The 15286-nt window shown below is 36.3% G+C and overlaps 1 protein-coding gene across 3 annotated transcripts in view; it reads left to right on the plus strand.

Moving 5' to 3' along the window:
• Nucleotides 1–15286, plus strand: part of crmp1 (collapsin response mediator protein 1) — a 73205-nt gene that overhangs the window by 49671 nt on the left and 8248 nt on the right. For all 3 annotated transcript variants that reach the window (XM_039751464.1, XM_039751465.1, XM_039751466.1), the window contains 5 exons: nt 4369–4449; nt 9687–9755; nt 10933–11053; nt 13551–13707; nt 14032–14173. In XM_039751464.1, coding sequence (XP_039607398.1) covers nt 4369–4449; nt 9687–9755; nt 10933–11053; nt 13551–13707; nt 14032–14173 — 570 coding nt within the window. The remainder of the gene's footprint in view (nt 1–4368; nt 4450–9686; nt 9756–10932; nt 11054–13550; nt 13708–14031; nt 14174–15286) is intronic.

Genomic DNA, 15286 nt, shown 5'->3' on the forward strand with positions numbered 1-15286 from the left:
ACTTAAAAATAAACAAGAACAACTTTCTTACACAACATGAGCCTTTCTAATCATAACCGTTTCTTAATTATGCAATCAGGGCATCTGCCCACTTGCCTTTGTTTTTATTTTCAAGAGGCTCAAACACCACCCTGTGACCTATTTTGTCCTAGATAAAGTTGTCTGCCCTTACTTTCTGCCATGGAGCAATTGCCCTGGTAGGAGGTACCAATATAAACTCACCCTAGTATTCAGCCTCATGGAATCAAGGGAATCAAACAATTTTGCCCTCCATGCTGCAACCCCTTTTTGGTTGCTCGTGCAACACTAGACACATATTACTGGCCTTCTAACCACATAGTAAGCAGATAAAACCCAAGATGCCCACTTCCCAGTGCTGCCTTTTGGAGAAGCTCACCCTACCTCTCTCCCAGGAAGACATAATAGACACATAAAGACATTTACTGGTGTACCACATTGTGAGTGTCCACCTAGCTGACAGCTATTGTTCAGGCTTAGGCTAATTGTCAGTGGTCCATCTTAATGAATGGTCTTTTCATTCCTTCACTACTATTTTGAAGAGACCTATTTGTACCTTTCCTTTGAGAGTTCTGCTGTATCCACTGGAGCTTCCTTCCCTAATGGAGCTCTGATTAGGTAAAATACTTTCTTCATTGCCTGAATTTGTCTAATCCTTGAGAGCCCATAATGATGACATGTTCTTACTAAAATTAGACACTGAGGATATCTGTGTGCTGACCTTGGCCTATTTCACTCTCTCCTTTAATATTCTGGCAAACTCTTTTCATTCTTCTGTGCAGTTAATAATTTTATTAGGATCAGATCATTTGTTGAAAAATACCAATCAATGCCTAAACTTGAAACTACCCTTAAGTTAGGAATAGATTTCTGAAGAAGTAGTTTCAATTATTTTTCATTATTATATTATTTTCCCACAAGCTATTAACAGTATATGTAAAACCTTGTTGAGTAATGCCAATTTGAAATGCATTACTTTCTTATACTATTTTTCTGTTATTACTAGTTTTTTTGTATTAACTGCCCAAGATGAATATTTTTACAAAAGCTTAAACTACTGAAACAGAAAAGCAATGTAGTTTAGCATCTGTATAAAAAGCTGTATGGTTTGAGAATCAGAATTGATTGATTGATGATAATCAATCATTTAATTAATTATCAGTGTTGCCTTTGGCAATACCAGTAATTAATTAAAAAATACATTTGCAAGACATCCACCCAGGGATGCCAAGTCAGTGTAGGAGATGTAAGGATTTTAATGTCTGCCCACCCATGGATTTCTGGTTTACTTTCCAGCCAGGGTGCCAGAAATATCAGAAGATCTATACCGTTTATGAATGAGGGTCATAAATTGGTGAAAGTCAACATGAAATACTTTCACATTCTTTGTTGTAGTTGAAACATGGTGATAGACATGTTTTCAACAAATATTCCCAAACACGCTTGCTGCAATAAATCAAATGATGCAATTTATTTATAACTGAAAGATAACAGAAGATGATGGATACATGATGTACAGACAATTTACAGCCAATTAAGTTGAGGAAATTCGTGCTTACAGCCAGTGCTCCCTCTAATTTTTTTTATTCTGATTAGATGGGTGTGAATAATAGAGAAGGTGGTACATTTCTTTTAAAACCAATTTCATGAATCCCATTACACTACATGAGCGTTCTCCCAATGAAGCACCAACAAATGAATGATGAGTTTTCCCCATGATATATCAAACAAAGCAAAGGCCAACACCTGAACAGCTAGAGTGGGTTGGACCCCCATGAATTAACTATTGATTGCTGCGAAACACTGACATATGAACAACAAGTGGTTCCCCCATGGAATTTCGGTAGCGTAGCTGTGTAGCTCTTCCAAACTGCTGTGGAGGAGGGGGAGTAAACAGCATGAAAACAGCTGAGCAGCAGTTACAACAGTGCTGCATGGCACTCGCTGAGACCTGAATATCGGTTTTGCTACTCATTACAAGCAGTTTAAGTATGCATACTGATGACCCACACCAGATCCACAGAGCCTTGGTTACCATGACCTGTACAGTGCCTGCACCATGAAGGTGACATTGATTCACTCAGAGCTAGTCCACACTGGTCATCCCCTATCACACACATCCCACACACGCAACTCCTTTGAGTGTGTAAGATGCTGTTCTGAACTTTTCTGGTGGATTTAGGAATAAACCTATAACAGCCAACGACTTACCCTTCACAAAGGTTATTACGTTTTAGATACAGTAATACCAATACCATAATATATAAGCTGGCTTTATTCTAACTATTAAGTTACAGTTAATAGTTCTTGGAATCAAAGTAAATGTACTTATAGACTGGTATAGGCAATGCTTTGTTTCTTTCTTAGTCGGCTTTCTCTGCCAAGGATGTTCAGCACACTTTGTTCAGGACAAAAGAAGAACAGTATGCACCACCTGTTCTGTTGATGTCTTGAATGGCAAAAATAAGATAAAGAGTTATAATGCAACAATTTTGATTAGTTACCTAAAAGGTCACCAACTGAACAAGTATGCTGCCTATGTCAAAACCCTGCTGCTTCTTTTTTTATTTGAGCATTTATTCAAAGCACCCTGAAAGCAAAATTCAGCTGGCTGGAATACACCATGCATCTATTTAAAACAACCAAGAAATAAAATAAAAAGAAACTAATCTGCCGTAGTTGTCAAGATCCATATTGTTTAAAAATTGAAAAGTTTGTCATTTATGTAAAATGTTTATACAGAAGCCTGGTTATAATTTATATATAAACTACATTCGAAAAAATAATAGGTACTAATAAGTATAAATGTTAATCAAATAACCAGCAGATATGCAATTGGAAAGATCAGTTATCTGTATTGACATACTTTGCCTAATGAGGTATCCATACTAAAAACAACCTCCCAACCACCCAACCTCTCATGGACCAGGGTTAAGCACCCTTGAATATCAAAAATGCTTCAAGAAATGAACTCGCTGATCAGCATAAAACAGTATTGAAAAAACAAGACAAAATCTGAAATGAGCATCAAACAATGAAAATAGCTATTAGCTCTGAAGTAAACTCATACCTTCCATGTTCATGATTAAGTGCTTAAATGGGCATTTTTTAAATTTATTGTAAAAACTGTACAAATATAATAATGGGCAAAGATCTGAAACCAGGCTGCTAACATTGTTCTGGTTCCTGGAGGCATTGATGTCTCTGGTGACTATTCCTATGAAGTCAGTAGACGGATTGGGAGAGGATGGGGGGGTCATGAGGTCACTGGAAAGGGGTGTGTGGCGCTCCCAATATCTATGCAAAAGGACAAAGGACCAAGTCTTCAGAGTCATGGTGCTTCCTGTCTTACTATATGGTTGTGAGAAGACTGAACTCCTTTGGTACTGTGTCTCTTCGAAGAATCCTTGGGTACTGCCGGTTTGACTTTGAGTTGAATGAGCGGTTGCTCATGGAGTCCTGAATGAGGCATATTACCTGCATTGTGAGGGAGCATCTGTTATGGCACTACAGCCATGTGGCACGGTTCCCCGAAGATGATCTGGCCCGCAGGATTTTCATTGTTGAGGACCCAAGTGGCTGGCCAGGCCAAAAGGATGCCCATGTAACACCTGGCTGCTGCAGATAGAGTGTCATTTCCAGAGGGTGGTACTGGACCACATGGATGCCAACCAGGTTCCCAAGCTGTTTTGTTGTGTGATGGGTGCAGCAATGCGCTGTACCAGTGCATGCCAAATACACACACCCAAACACACTGGAGCCAATGTGCTGAGAAATGTATGTACCTTCAAACATTCTTTGAAGAGATGGAGAGGGAGTCATACTTAATATTACTAGCATAGCAAGCTGCTTTGTCACCCTGGTCACATCAATTATTAACTGCCATTGACCCCAGCTATGACACTTTCCCCCATTATCGTCTGTTATGGCAAAAATAGGTTGTCTGTTTTGCAGAAATTCTGTTTCATCCATCCATCCATCAATTTTCTAAACTCACTTAATCCAGAGAAGGGTCATGGACAAGCTGCCCAGCAAGCAGAAACAACCCCAGACATGGTGCGAGCCTATCACAGGGTGATCACACACACACACACACAACAGGGCTCATTTTAGAATCACCAATCCACTGTACCTGCAATTCCTTAAAATAAAAAAGAGACTAAATGAATTTTCAATTAAATAGACTTAATCAGATACTGTATGTTTAGGAAACTTGACAAGTTGACAAATTCCATTCCTGGATTTTGTTTAATATTGTAAAAAAGCACAAAAGTTGCCTTTTGATTAGAGCTGTCTTTGCTTCCAGGGAAATGCAACTAAAATGCTCTGTGCTTTTGTATTGTTTCACAGATCTATGAAGCCTTTACATTTCTGAAAGGCCTTGGAGCAGTGGTTCAGGTGCATGCTGAGAATGGAGATCTAATTGCTCAGGTAAGTAAACATGTTAAAAAGACATTTTGAACAGTTGATAGTTTAACAGAAAGATTTCATGAAGTCAGCTGATTTGAATCACATGTGTTTCCTTCTGCTCCAACTGGATAACATACCAAGCTTTATGTTTTTATTTAACACTTTAGAATAAGCACCACTTAGTATGCATCAATTAGTAATATACTATTACATAATAAGACCCTAACAAAGGTTTCTTTTGCTATAATAGCACAAATCATCTGTAAAGTTTTTCATCTCTCTGTGGTGTGGTATATTAGAAGTTTGTGATATGCAGGTAAAATTACTTGTGAATATGAGAGCTTCATTTGATCTTATTAATCATTAATTAAGAATTTCCAAGACTTTTGATTAAGGATGAAATATTTAGAGAGTAAAATATACAGAGGAACACAGAAAAAGGGTTTAGGGTAGCCACTCTATATCTTTGAAGAATTTAGGCAGATTAAGATAAATCAAAAAATATTATGTCTTTATAGACGTGAGTCCAAAACAGAATTGAGGTACAATGACAAACATAGCAATTATATAGCTGACTGACAGGAAGAGGAAAGACTGGAAGTGGCAATGATGTCTTTGGAAGACAGACTCTGGTTGACCGGAAGCGGAAGTGATGTTTTTAGGAGGCAGGTTCTTCTGGTGGTCTGCAGAGGGAAAGTGGAGAAATGTTAGAGCACAGCGCCAACCCCTGGTCCAGTGGAGAAACACATTTATTCGAGCCCATAAAATGTCTCCCATGCACACGGGTGTGACCACGGACATATTATCACCCACTTAACCCTAACCCTAAAGCTAGTATGTCACATTGCACAGTGAAAAATAGCCATGTTATGGAAGCTTTATGAATGTTACAGAGACCAAAAAAGCTTTTGTAAGGGTCTTATTACATAACATTATTAACATTATTATTTTTTATTGCATATACATTAATTATTGTACAGTATATACATCATGCAGAAATGCAAGAGCAAAAAACATTCAGAATCACTGTTTTTGAATGTGCACTAATGAAATAGTGTCTGATGAAAATGTCTGAAATGCAAAGAAGAAAATAGACAAGCCTATATAGAACAACATTCAGTAAACAGACAACACATATTAGTCCAAAAGAGCCGCTAGAGACTGAGACAAGAGTCATAGCTATGAAATCCAAACACAGAAAAAGGCTGCAATAAATTTCTGATAGTTTGCTGAAGAAGAGTCAGGAGACTCTTATGCAGATGAGAAATGAGAGCAAAATTCAGCAGAGTTGATCGGCAGGTAATTGACATTGTCATAGAGCAGCAAGTTAAGGAGCATTACAATGTACAAGAATGCTGACCAAAACTATGCCCAAACACAAGGCATAACAACACTCTATAACAAAGCAAACAGTGGGCATGAGTGTGTGTATGTTGTCTGATGGGCAGTCTCTTGAATGCTCATTTCTAGTTGAATTCCTCTACATATCTTATTCACTTAACTAAAAATATATAAGGATTTAATCTTGCCTTTTTAGGTGTGTTCACATACTATGCGTGAAACAACTATTGCGATATCCCATGTTTGTCTGCCTTCATGAAACAACTTGGCCCACAGTGCACCAATTTTGTTGAAATTTGGCACACTTACTCAAGGAAATTTTTCAAGACAGTTCAATTTACATTGAGATATCTCAAAAGGATTTTGCTGTACAAAGATTTAAAGTTGCCAGATCTCCCCATGAAAAGCATGGCAAATCTGTAAACTGTCTATTTGAAAACAGAGCAGTGTTCTGTGAGACTTCTACTACGAATTACTTTACCATTTCACATTCACCTTGGTGGCGGTTACACCAGCTTGAATATTTTGTACATTTTCTTTATTTTTACCTTTGATGGCTACTACTGGAGGCAAACAGATCCCCAATACAAGTTAATCAAACATCATCAGACTGCCTGTATGGGTAGGAAGCTACTCACTGTCATGAGCTGTTTCCATATGTATGGGCTGGCAGCCAGTCCTCTGTTGACAAGTCAAGCTGGGCATGTGCAGAAAACTCTGTGTCAGCAACTTGTTTTTATGAAGTCTTCCCAAGTGCTTGATCGTATATGAAAGACAACCAGTGCAGCAGTATTTCACTTCTCTCAATACTTTGTCATAACAAGTGCATTAAATGATCTTCCTAACCAAAAAACATATAACATGCAAGCAAGGAAAACAAAACGGTTATCTAGATATGAATGAAGTACCCATTGCCGTGTAAAACATACTGTGCAGAGCAAATAAATATTTTCTCATTGTTAACCTGACACTAAACCAGGCTCACAGCATTATTATCTGTGATTTATAATGATTTGCTCTTTCACTGACACTGTAATTTACGAGGGTGACCAGACATAGTGGTGTTAGGGACTATTGTGATTATGTCTCCTGAAGAACATCAAAATGTACCCGGTTTTAACACGCTGTCAATCTAATAAAATTTTTCAGTGCAGCAAACATAGAACAGCATATAAAACATCTCCAAGAGGCGAACCTTCTTGAGTAATAACTTGTGTTATATTTGAACAGCATAGTGAAAAGGAATGCAGAGCACATAACAGAGTACAGTATTTATTTATTTACACATCAGGCTCTGTGTGGAGTCCTTTGTGTTGATTTCTTTTTTTTTTTTTCCTCTGTGCTCTGAACTCTGAATCTGTGCCCTGATCCCTCTCTGATAATGATGGTTTGATAAAGCAGGCATTAATCTATGAGGATGGGCTTTATGCATGGGCAGACATGCTACACAAGTGTCCCAGTTTGGGACTTTGAAGATTTGTTTTCCCTGTAATTTGCCATCATAATACCACATTCACCTGATTATCTGTAAGGATCACTTGCTATAATAAAGTTTACCTTTCACTTTGGTTGTTCCGGAACACCAGTTATAACTGAATAACTTTGCAGGTCCCATTTCATGAAAATTACTATAGCCAGACATGCTCAAGGACTAAACAAATTAATTGCAAGCATTTTTTTTATTCAGGTTATTTAATTGACAGCTCCAAATTGTTATTGTATGTGTATATAGGGTTGTATGTATATGTATGTATATACAGTATATATATATATATATATATATATATATATATATATATATATATATATATATATATATATATATATATATATATATATATATATATATATATATATATATATATATATGCATATGAATATGCATATGTATATGTATATGTATATGTATATGTATATATGTATGTGTGTGTGTGTGGACTAGAGTCCTGCCCAGGCCTATTATCACCCATTTGCCCTGGGATAGGCTGAGAGTCCACAACCCAGAAACAGATTGGAAATGTTCTAGAACTTACCTGCTGAACTTAGCCCATGATGTTCTACAATGCCTGCACAAGCCCTTGAAAGCATTTGAATTTGACACACTTTTTCTAACTTGTTTTATCTGTCAAGAGAAATGTCTTCTATTATTACAGTGTATGCATACATCACTAGCTATGATGCCACGCCGACACTTGGATCTTGCATAAATAAAGACATTCTTATCACAATCAAAATAAACTGTAAAAAAAGAACTATAGAGAATGTCTGAATGTGACCTGGAGAATGCTGTCAGAGAATCAAAAGGGAATAAATGAACAACCTGGAAATGTAGTTTAAGGGCACCAGTATCATGGATATTGTTTTGTATTGTATTGTATTGTATTGCAGAGCCAAGAGTAATACAATGTCAGTGAAATCACCATCTGATTAGCTAGATTATGTACTTGTTCATAGGTTTTGTCATTACTGTCACATTTACAAAGTACAGTGAAAACATTACTTGTGATACATTAAAACACATTGCAACTCTGAAAACTCTACTACCTACTGTTACTTATTTTTAAGGTTATGAAGTTTCGGTGCTCTGTTAAGCCACTTTGTCTGGGTCTCACATTCTGAAGTCAGCAGTTAATGGCGTATCTCTGGCCCTATGTGAGCTTTTTGAACACCTTGGCAGGCTAGTTACCTTTGTTAGAATGTTGTATGTAATAACTTTGCATTATCTTATAATTGCTCAATTTATGATTGTGGAGATTTGAGCATCAGATTCTCCAGTCTCATTGAGATTTAAAATCTCTTAACACATTTTTTCTAGAATGAATTGGCCAACCTACTACTAAACATCATTAATAAGAAAATAACCATTACAAAAAGAAAACGTGATAGAAAAAAATGTGACTGTTGTTATATAGACTGTTTTGTGTGTTTAATACAAGGGAACATTTTGCTCCCGATTACTGCATTACAGTCTGGAGGTACTCATGATTGATACTTTAGCAGTGAAGTGTGAGTGTTTTTGACCTATAATATTAATGTGATCTGCTTGGTGCTAGTCCTTTATAAATATATAGCCCCTAATGAGTATTGTCAAAATTTTGAAAGTAGGGTCAAGTACATGGTAACTTTTGGAATATAAATGAATTTATGCAATCTTATTTATAATCAAACCACAACAGTGATTTAATATTTTATACAAGTCACTTAATTGCACAATTTACAATCTTCTTTATATGGAAAGTCAAACCAAGAACTATCTGTAAAACTTAATGTTTTTTTTAATTCTTTTTTTGTACAACGTAAGCGATCTAATATTCTTATAATTGTGAGACAGTCATCTGACAGTCACTTATTTTATAACATTGGTGTCTTGTCCACAGCTGGTTCACTCCTGTCAATTATGGCCAGAATAGGCACAGAGGAGGAAAAGCTTGTATAGAAAATGGAGAGATGGATTCATTGATGCTTTGGTTTGTCTCACTTTCAGGCTTCTGTAAAACAAATTAAAAGAGTAAGATCAATTACATAGAATCTGTGATAAATTTGAATCATATGTACACTGTGCACACAAACAATTTGCCCTGTAAGGAATTACCTTATAAGTATCATCTGCTGACAATATAAAAGTACTGAACATTATCATTTGCATTTGTTTTTCAAATATTGGCCTCTTTTTAACAAATATTTCTAAAAACAGCAAAATATGAAGAGACAAAATAAAGTAATATTTACTAAAAAAAAAATTCAAATGTTGAGGGGTATCTTTCGAGTTTTCCTAAAGTCTTCATTTCCATTTGGGGAAAAAAAAAGCAGACACAGACTGATATGCTAGATTAATTGCAGACTTAATGTACTCCTAAACTTGTCTGGAATGAAAAGGTACAGTTACTCTCAATAAAATGTTTTGTGATCTTCATCAGGAACAAAACAAGATTCTCAGTATGGGCATAACAGGACCTGAAGGACATGCACTCAGTCGACCTGAAGAGGTAACCAAAAAATTATGTATTGGTCTGAACATAAAAAATCTATTTTACATCATCTTCCGTAAACTTTAATAGTACTGGTTCCAGCACTGGTAGTACAAGTACAGGCCATTCCAAGTAATGTAAGAAACAACTACTTATGAATTTTGTTAAGCACATAGACAACTGGGTATAACTGGGAAGAGACAGGAGCCAGGGATGAGTGGTGCTTTGAGCTGTGAATAAAAGTTGAATGAGTTTAATCTTTTTAGTTTTAATAAAAAGATTAAGACGTAATATTAATTAGATATTAGATATTAATGAAGGCAAATAACAGACTGAATTCCAGCTGTTATTTTAAAATAGGTTCCTTTGCTAAAACACAAAAGTACATATGAAAGCTCTTTTTTTTGCATTTGCATTTTTAAAATAGCAATTAAAAATCACAGAAAAGGTAGCAGCAACAGTAAGCAACAACAGCATCCCCCACACTACTCTCTCAAAATCACCCTGTAAATGGGGTCGTTAAATGATTGAATGTTACTGTTGCCTGTCTGGACCGGTGAGAGAGGTCTGAGCCCAAAGCAGAGAGAAGAATCTGAAAAAGGAGCAATTAAGGAGTAAATTCTGCACAATTTTAGGTATTTCTTCACACAGTCAATCACTAATAAATGGTATAAGTCACAAAGCAATGTATAGATATAGATAGCAGTACTTAGGGGATCTGCAAATCTAAATGTCATATTTTGAAAAGGTTCAAAAAGGTTTTGAAAAGGTGAATGACCTGTTCTTTTTAGAAAAAAATATATGCTGCATTTACTATAAAGTGCACTGGAAATGGAGAATAAAAGAGAATTGAAAAGGAGAAATTTGTATATAGTTAGGTAGCAGTTTCACGATGAGGGAAACGTACTAAAAGTTGAAAGGCTATCAAATATTTATATTTCAAACAGGCCTTGCAAGGCAGAGGTTTCTCAAGGATTTAGGCAAGTATATTTTTATTTTAATTTGGTGTTGGCCAGTAATGAATCAAGGGTGTGCATTATTTGCATTTACCAACACTGGTGAAGCATTGCTGACTATGACAGTGCTATAGTAAGTCTCCTGTTTAAAAGGCTATATTTAAAAGTAAAATGACAGACGTAAGATGAAGGGTGAGGTTTTTTTTACTGTTGTGGTCATAATTTTTTGTGTTCTGCAGTTGGAATCTGAAGCAGTTTTCCGTGCCATAGCAATAGCCAACCAAGTGAATTGTCCAGTGTATATCTCCAAGGTGATGAGCAAAAGTGCAGCAGACATCATAGCACAAGCTAGGAAGAGAGGTGAGTGTCATGGTTGTTTTTGTTTCTGTGTATTTATGTACAGTAAGTGTGTGTATACACCTGTACTCTATCTGTCTATTTTTCTATATCTATAGAATGTTACTTCTCCGAGTTCTGCCTTTGTGTAGTTGCACTCTAGCACTTCATTTCAAACTCACAAAAGAATGGGAAAAGATGAGAAACCCCAGTGGTCAATGAACAGGTGCAACACAACAAACTTTAGTGGGTGGCGCTTCACAGCATATAGCACTCCCTTGGGCAGCAAGGCCTCAACAGAATTTGATGATGTTAACAGAAGTGCTTAGTTGTTTCAAGAGGGAGCGTGTGTTGCTTCACTTAGACAGTCTGCTTGAACTAGGCAATGTGACACACACATATATTGTATATACTGTATATATGTGTGTGTATGTGCATGTATGTATATATACTGTATATATATATGTGAGTGTGTGTATATATATATATATATATCCATCCATCCATTTTCCAACCCGCTGAATCCGAACACAGGGTCACAGGGGTCTGCTGGAGCCAATCCCAGCCAACACAGGGCACAAGGCAGGAACCAATCCTGGGCAGGGTGCCAACCCACCACAGGTGTATATATATATATATATGTATGTATTTCTGTGTGTTTGTGTGTATGTTTATGTACAGTATGGCGCTTAAAATGGCTGCCTTATAATATTAAGATCTAATGAAGGAATTGATTATAATAATTATGATTGTTAGATCTGTATCCTATTTATAGCTTATGACAGAAGCTGAGTTAGAAGCCTCTATCCCAATTTTACTCTGAAAGCAAACAAGGATCAATACCAAGTAGCTGCAGTTACCAAAACATCAGAAGAAAAGATGCCAAGCAAACATTAGATTGAAAACAACTGAAGTTCATATAGTAAAAGAATACATCTATAAAGCTTGATTGTCAAATCTAAATTGATTTGGTATGTGTAAATGTGACTTGATGCACATGACAGTGTGTGTTGTGTTCCTGTGTTATTCTCAGCCCCTGTTCCCTATTAATTTGATTAAAAGAGTTAGGAAATAGGTTGATGGATTTTAGTTGATTCACGCATCTGCAGAAGGAAAAGTTCACATAAAGTTCATAGGCAGCACCCACATTTCCTGATGGGAGCAGTATTCGTGGCATAAATCTTGGATTTCACTGGTGCCTATCCTTTGAATAAAATCAAATATAAAGTGATAAAATAAATGATCAAGACCTAGTTCAAAATAGTGTGCAAATACCACCTGATCCTGACAACCCCCCAGTGGTCATCCAGAGATGGTGTTGAAGACTGTTCACACCCATGTCTTCTTGGGTGGGCTGGTTGACATCTCGGCATGGAGAAAACGAGGGATCACATTTCAAAACACTTCTATTAGCTAAATATGGGTAAAGACGTGGAGTAGTTTTGTAAGTGTTGCCACGATTCTGAAAATGTTTCTGCTTTTAGACTTGCTAGTGCTCCCCTCTCAATAGTGCTTAATTTGGACATCCATTTTGAAAGAGTCGGGTTAGAAGAGTAAGAATGATTATCACTATATACTTATGTCGGTTGGTTATTCAACAAGGTATCCTGAGTTGGATGTTTTGCAGAAGGCTAATGCGCAGGCTGTTCCTAAGACTGTATCAGAAATGTTCACTCATATTGTCATTCCATGGGGTACACACTTTATGTCTCATGCCATAAAACAGCTATGTAAGAGCCTTGCAATTAAACAATTGAGCAGCACTGTCTATCATCTGCAGATGAATGGCCTAACTGATTCATTTAACAAAACTTTGAAACAGGTGATCCAGCGGGTGGCACATGACGCCCCAACCTCTTGGGACACCATGTTGCCCATCCTCCTGTTTGCTGTTCAGGAATCTTCTCAACCATCTCCTAGCCTAGGTACTTTTGAACTATTATTTGGCCAACAGCCACAAGAGGTGTCGGAAATTTTTCAGGAAGAATGGACATGGAGTTGCACAGTATCGCTCCAAGCATAAATTTCGTAATTGTCCTGAAAGTGGTGGAGCACCAGCAATGCAAACAGAAGGCACAAAAATGTAATTAGGACAAGAAAAGAAAACTTTGCGAATTCAAAAAGGGTGATCAGGTATTTATTTTGATCCCATCTGACGTACATTTCAGGCAAAATGGCTGGGTCTGGCGATAATGCGGGAAAGCATGAGTCTGGTGAACTATGAGATGAGGATTAGTTCTGGCCTGTTGTGAGCAAATGTGGATGTATGAATAAGTTCACCTTATGATGGACTGCAACTACCTATGTGGTTGGCTCCTGCTTTGCATCAAGTGCTACAGATACTGAGTGTGGATCCCTGTGGCTGGTTGAAAGAAGCCTCAGGTAATGGATGAATGATTGAATGGTAGTTCATGTTTGTTTCTTGTCTGTGAATTTAAGTACATATGAAACATAGTTTGGTAATAGTTAAGACATTAATAATGTTCATCATATCAGTTCCTTTAACCAATGTTTGTTATAGGAGCTGTGGCCTTCGGTGAGCCTATAACGGCAAGTCTTGGGACTGATGGCTCACACTACTGGAGTAAAAACTGGGCAAAGGCAGCTGCTTTTGTAACATCACCACCACTAAGCCCTGATCCAACAACACCAGACCATCTCAGTGCTCTTTTAGCATGGTATGGGTTTGCTATTTCTTACATACTGATTCAAGGAAATTCAGATCTGAGTAACCAGTTAGCAGATATTGAGTGTATATCATCTGCCAAATATCTCATTATAATTTATTAATCTTATCTACAATTACTGTACCAGAAAACTGTGAGCTTTGGTAAGTTACCAAAAGTTTAAATTTCTGGGCATTTGTAAGTATTGGCAAGTAGTAATTTATATGTCATACATGAAAAAATATTTAGAATAGGTAAAAAATATACACAGCAAATTTATGATATTTAAAACACTTTTTTTAACATATTCCCCAATTTAATGTTTTTTCTTTCTAGTGGAGATTTGCAGGTCACTGGCAGTGCCCATTGTGCTTACAGCACAGCACAGAAAGCAATTGGAAAGGACAACTTTACCCTCATCCCTGAAGGAACCAATGGCATCGAGGAGCGCATGTCGATCGTTTGGGATAAAGCAGTTGTAAGAACTTAATATTTTTCTATTTGTAAAACATTTACAACAAAGGTTAGTTTGTTTTTGATGCAGTTGTTCAATCATAATTCTGTTATAAAAGGGTTGATAGATTTTAATTTCCTTCCAAAGTTCTGAAATTCTTACATTATTTATTTATTTTACATTTACATTATTTGACATTACTTTAGGGAAATCCTCATATGTATGTGTTTATGTTTAGAGCACAATCTAAACTTAGTTGTTCAATATGCATCAGACTGTCTTTCCAGTTTTTGTACTATCCATGATAATATTTGTACACCTTGATATCTGGATCCCTCTTTGTAGTTTTTCTTCAGACTTATTTTATTAGATAATGACATTGTATGCAAAATAAATTTAGATTTCCAAAGACATTTAGGAAATATTCATGAGTAAATCAGTCAGTTTCAGGAGGGACGGTATTATAATAAGATTGAAACATAATTATCATTTTGATGATCTCAAGCTTGATGACCTTATCAAAAGGCAATGATTAATTTTACATGTACTGTATGTGTAGCTGCATTTGTCTACCAAAGTTACAAAGTTTACCAAAGTTCGATAGCTTGTAGTTTACTTCATACAACAGTTCAGGTAATAGTGTGATGCATGTTCAAATAATTCCACAATCCATGCATCTTTTTTTTTAAAGTTACAGTAAAGTTCAAAGCAAAACAGTTCACAAAGAAATAGAAAATAATTGATATTAGAAAGAAAAGAAAAGTTCTTGTTTAAAGAAAGTTCTGTTTAAGGCTAACTTATCTTGCTTTATTTCTCTCTGTTTGGTCATACAGTCATATTACGTGTATTCCTGCCAGCACGGTCTGAAAACTTTTGCTAATGTTCTATTTATAAACTAATCTATCAATCTATGCTTCTAGCAGCGAGACTATTTCCAAACTAACTTAATTAACACTGTTTTACAAGTATAGCTAAGAAAGTTCTCTTTCACGTTAATTTATACCACAATTTGAGTTTCTATGAAAAACTGATATTTTACTTAAATTAGCACTTAACATTAGCTTTCTAAGATTGGCTCTTACAATATGTTAATTTTAAACAGTGTGGCACTGTGGCAGTACTAGTTTTTAAACCACA

Source organism: Polypterus senegalus, chromosome 4 (assembly GCF_016835505.1).
Source record: "Polypterus senegalus isolate Bchr_013 chromosome 4, ASM1683550v1, whole genome shotgun sequence".
Classification (NCBI taxonomy): Eukaryota; Metazoa; Chordata; class Cladistia; order Polypteriformes; family Polypteridae; genus Polypterus; species Polypterus senegalus.